At 33.7% G+C, this 5,609-nt stretch overlaps 1 protein-coding gene across 1 annotated transcript; it reads left to right on the forward strand.

The window, feature by feature from the left end:
* The first annotated feature begins 2,480 nt into the window (after positions 1 to 2,480).
* On the forward strand, positions 2,481 to 4,350 carry LOC132750910 (probable G-protein coupled receptor 19). Its single transcript, XM_060740980.1, has 2 exons — positions 2,481 to 2,558; positions 3,294 to 4,350. Exon 2 carries the CDS (start codon positions 3,316 to 3,318, stop codon positions 4,348 to 4,350), a length of 1,035 nt encoding a protein of 344 aa, XP_060596963.1. The 5' UTR covers positions 2,481 to 2,558; positions 3,294 to 3,315.
* The last annotated feature ends 1,259 nt before the right edge of the window (positions 4,351 to 5,609 follow it).

Consider the following 5,609-nt stretch of genomic DNA (forward strand, 5'->3'; position numbering starts at 1 on the left):
TGTATATATTGATTTGAGATAGAAAAGGATAAAAATACCTAAAAAAAGATAGTGTTAACTAAACAATTACATGCTAGTTTTCCAACTGAGAATATTTCACTTTTATGTCAGGCGGTGCTGCCCAGCCTCCATATCTTGGAAATTGGTTCTAGTATTTATTACTAAATCTTTTCTTAGATTAAATAACATCAAGGCAGACATTTCTCCTGACAACATGGCGGGGGCATAAAAAGACGAATTGGTGAACAGTTGAAACCAGCTGTGTTGAACTGTTGAAGCATTTCAAATACCGAGAGCAGTTTTAATAAGCGATGTTTCCACGTCAAATTTTAAACTTTAAATGCGCAGCCTTTACAATGTACGCACGAAAAACTCGTGTTTGGTAAACTTACGAAAACCAGTTTTATCGGAATGGTTTACCGTTTCACACGGATGGGTTTTGAGGCAATTACACATATGCACCCGTCAAAAATTAAACGGGATTTATTTCTCAAAAGAAGATAAATCTACTTATAAAATTAACTGACTTACCAACTGCGTAGATGTTGGTGTATACCACAGGCGCTAGTCACATAATCAAATATTTTACATAACCGGTCTATATATGTATATAAAGATATAAGGCCCCCAACGGAACAAAAACATCATGCGGATCAAGATCACGGTTATCTCTTTCTGGTCGCCATCTGAAAGCATCAATCCAAGTGCCAACGCTTTTTATTTCATCAAAATCCCTCAAATAGCAAAGAAATTGGGAAAAGTTTCGCAAAATGCCATTATTTTCAATTCATGTCGTTTTCGACGTCCATACCATTCATGTATACAAACACGATTTCTGGTCGATTTTTACGAAATAAACAAAAAACGGCTAGAATTTCCACGTACGTTCCATAAACAAACTCTTTTCCTATCGATCTGCGAAGTCTTAACTGATCAAAAGCCCTTTTCTTACGTAATTCATTAAAAAATACACAAGGATCCCGCTTGTGACAGTATTCTATCGCCATGTATAGCGCATGTATATACTGTTCCGCTCTGAATATTATACAAGGATTTGATTGGTTAAGATGATTATCGGAATACTATTGACCAATCGTATAATACTATTTCTTTGCTTCATTTACCTGTCACTTCAAAATCAAAATGGCGCACTTTACTTGACCTCCGCTTCTACAACAAATATTCTTTAAATATTTGGGTACAAAGAGGGCTCTAGTTCAATTTAGACTTCGCAGATTGATAGAAAAAGAGTTTGTTTATGAAATTTATGAGGAAATTTTAGACGTTTTCTGTTTATTTCGTAGGAATCGACCAGAAATCGTGTTTGTATACATGAATAGATTGGACGTCGAAAACGACATGGATTGAAAATATTGGCATTTTGTGAAGCTTTTACTCAATTCTTTGCTATTTGAAGAATTTTAATGAATTAAAAAGCGTTAACGCTTGGATTGATCCTTTCGAATGTCGACCAAAAAGAGATAACCGTGATCTGGTCGTTTCTTGCAGCAGTGTTCTATTTTGTTCAGCGTGATGTTTGTGTTTTGTTGGAGACCTAATATCTTATTATAGTATATAGCCCATATAAAACTTCAAAAAGTTTGTTTCAAGCACCTGTGGTGTATACTTACCGAAACACAACAGGTTTGTTTAGAAACATGTTCCATTTTTCAAGATTAATAACCCTACAAGAAATTACTATGTCATTGTTATGCAAGCTATGCTAACATTTCTATATGACTTTACATGGAAAACTAGGAGCTTACATAATTATGCAAGTTATCCAGTTTTACTTAAGCCGAGTATCTTTTTATCGTTTTCAAAATATAAAACGATAAAATAATATATAAATAATATATAAAATAATGAAAGAAAAATATCACTAGGCAGTAGGCATACTTATAGAGCAGCTATATATAGCCATTTACACAAATTCTGTTCAAAGAGAAGTAATGAGCAATTAAGCAATAGCACACATGCCGTTGTTTAATATATAGAAATGTGTAATGAACTCTGAAAGGAAAGGGGAGTGTGTTTTTCAAAAAAATCAACATGGGAGAAAAAATGTGTTTTTTTAAAAGGGAAAACATGCCATCAAAGATTTTTTTTTTGAAACTGGGGGGTTTTTTTTCCCCTTGATTTTTTTCCCGGTAAAGAACCTTATTAAAAAACCCTAAAATTTCAAGAATAAATAAATAAATAAAGATAAAAATAAAAAAAAACCGTAGGGTCGGCGCTAAAAAAACAGGGTCGGTCAGGTTACCTGAACTACACATATTTTTTGGCCTAAGCAAATCAATGAATAAGGATGCAGTCAACATACATGAATTAGTAACATTCAGATATAAACTTGTCATTAAGATACATATATACATATATGCTTTTGGTCGATATTCCCCTCCATAGCATAGATCTAGTATTACTGCTTTTGATCAGAAAGTGTCTCGCCAGCCTATAAATTGATGACACTATTTGACAGACAGCAGTAGGAGATGTGGTGCTGGTAGAGAAACACAATAATACATTGGATAAAATAACACAGTTTATACCTTTCTCAGGTATTACGCATTTTATTTATTTTAGCTCATTTTTATCAATGCTTATTATTTTTAGAAAAAAAGAACGAAAGTTAAAAATGCATGCTTTAAAACACAAAAATTGAAGTCAAACGAAAAGATATGGGATTTTCAAACTGAGCCGACAAACTCTCATATAGCCATATAGCTCTCTTGTTTTGCTGATATTTTTTCTTGATTTCTTTTTCTCAATATTGTTTGGAGTTCTGATGATAACTCCTCAGTGTTTAAAGATAACTTATGTTTTGTCGGTCTGTTTCTAATGCTATATGAATAATCTCTATTTTTCTTTTCTTTTTTTTTCTTTGCTTAGTTATTTTATCATACAGTTCAAGCAAGATGTCTATGATATAATTATACAAGATGGAAGAAATTTTGAAATGTTTTTATTTCTTGAAGAATATTGAAAAATTAAATATCTTAGCGGCAAAGATAAATCTAACTTGTCAGTGGAAGCTGTCTTGTACAGTTTATGTCCTTACTCTTCTTTGCTGAATGGTTTGTTAAAGGCAATTATTCCTCTGAAAGAAAGAAAATTTTCCTTATTTTGAAAGGGAAAACATAAAGTTTAAAATGTTTAAATAATGGTTTTAGAGCATGTAAGATGCTTATTATCTGAAGAAAGTAGCGCTTTATGTGAAATTATTTGTTTTAAAGGTAGAAAAATTTAAAATATTAATAAAAAAAAAATAATAAAGTTTTTTATTTTTCTTTCAGGTTGGTCAACTACTACGTCACAATGTTACTCAACCCATCACATCTCTCATATATTGTCTTGTCGCCGGTTTTATCAGCAGTGTTTGCATTGCTGAACATTGTGACCATTTACATATTCTGTCGACATTTGCGCCTTTCAACCCTCTCGCTGATTGTCATGGTCAACATCTGTGCATGTGACGTATTTGTTTGCGTCATTTCCAACACGTTCTACATTATAAATCTTCTACATCCGGTATACGCATGGTCGACAGGTGGCGCTAGCTGCAAGATATTCAAATTCGTAACGATGCTCACCAATATTGCGCAGATCTACTTTCTATGTATACTAAATGCCGACCGAATCCGTCGTCTTGTTCACAATACCTCGAAGCAATGGAAGAAACGGGAAGGTGTATTATTTGTGTCTGTTGCTTGGATAGCGGCGACAATCATATGTTTGCCACGCCTTGTTCTCTTTGACGAAAAAAGCATTTCAAAATTTTCACCCAAAGAAAATGCAACAATAGTTGTATCTTTTAACTGCAAGCCAACTGGAATGAATCCAACCATGTATGCTGTCGTCACGGTCGCAACATTTGTTGTTGCTTATGCACTCCCGGCAACGTACATCTTGTTTTCTTTAATACGATCACAGGTTTTCATGTGGAGCAGACGAAAACAAATACACATCTCAACCACATCAAATGCAGTGATCAGAATGCATCACAAGCTTGCACTCACGTTTAATCTGACGGGCGCTTTGTTTCTGGCAATCTGGACGCCATTTTTCGTCCTGTCATTAGTCGACCTGTCCCATGACCTCTTGAATACCGAGGAAAGCAGAAATGTTAACTTTGCATTACGTTGTACACTTCTCATTTTAGGAAGTGCCAAACCTCTGATATATATTGTTTGCTTGGACAGATTCAGGAACTGTTTTACATTTGGTTTGACAAATAGAAGCATAGAGGGCAGCACTTGGTCAGGTAGTCATACGGACAACACGAGTTTGACAAAGAAAAATACAAACAGCAACGACAGTCCGAATGTCATCAAAACCGAATCAACAGTTTGATTTGTATTTTATTGTATCATATTCAGGCATGTATGGTGAAAAAAAGAGATATTATTTTGTTTCTTTATCATTTGTATGCATTGTGTGTTAATAGTTTGTTATGCACATAATATATTAAACGACAATTCAGATTTTTTTTTTGACGAATTATCATAATTGCCGTATTGGCATATCTTAAAAAGACTGGCAAAAAGTATTGAAAAGTAGGCAATTTTGTGGAAATAATCTTGATTAGGGATAAGGAATAATGTCTTCGCAGCCGTATACGGCTATTCTTTTTTTCAGTTTGGTTAAATAAAAAAAAATATATTGGCCAGTTTACTTACCGCGTTTAAAATCCAGTCCGGTATTCGCCATTTACTGCACAGTTCTGTGTTACTTTTTTGCACGAACCGTGCGTTATTTTCACATTCCGGCGTTATGGAAACGCGCAATTACCAATTTAGATGTATATTTCTAAGCTCTCGGACTTATCATACTTATTAAGTTATTATATATGCCTCAACCTGCGGGCTCCCGCTTTAAATACGTCCTCGTACTTCTGCAGATGTTAAATGCACGAAAAAAGGTAGATTCACCCGCTATTCAAAACACAATTTATTCTATTTTATCCTAAAATGGAAGCTGGGCAAGTTCATTTATAAAATAAAGCGGTCTAAAGGTCAATCTATGGATATAATACGTAACAGTGACCTATACACTTTCCCAAGTTTTATGCTGTTTAAGAAAGATAGCAGCGATTTATTTCATTTATTACTTTTTGTGTGCTTTTCTTTACTTTACATCTTATAATATTAGTCTTATAAATATGTAAGCAAATGTTGATAGATCTCACAAATACTTCATTCATTTATGTGTTTATTTATTTTCTTTCCGGTTAGATTTATAAATTCCCTTGCTGTTTTTTTGTTGTCCGTTTCAAATTCCTTATTTCGGACTGATTGTAAAAGGACATTTAGTATTTTTTTGTATATGGCATGCATTTATATTACGCAAATTGTGCTCGTAAAATTTATAGAATTATTTACAAATGTCACAAACATGTATAAATGATTTCCTGTGTATGTAGTCATAAACTATAACTGTTCAAGTTTGAGAAATAAATTCTTTGTTCTGTTTAACATCAGCCTTGATATGATATTATTTTTTTTATCTAGTTATAACACTGATTTGAGCCGCGTCACGACAAAACCAAAATAATGGGTTTGCGACCAGCATGGATCCAGACCAGCCTGCGCATCCGCGCAGTCTGATCAGGA

The sequence above is a fragment of the Ruditapes philippinarum genome, unplaced genomic scaffold (assembly GCF_026571515.1).
Source record: "Ruditapes philippinarum isolate M1 unplaced genomic scaffold, ASM2657151v2 ctg795_1_1_1_1, whole genome shotgun sequence".
NCBI lineage: Eukaryota > Metazoa > Mollusca > Bivalvia > Venerida > Veneridae > Ruditapes > Ruditapes philippinarum.

Coding starts and splice junctions, on each gene's coding strand:
- LOC132750910 (XM_060740980.1), top strand. CDS start 3,316: ATGTTACTCAACCCATCACATCTCTCATATATTGTCTTGTCGCCGGTT.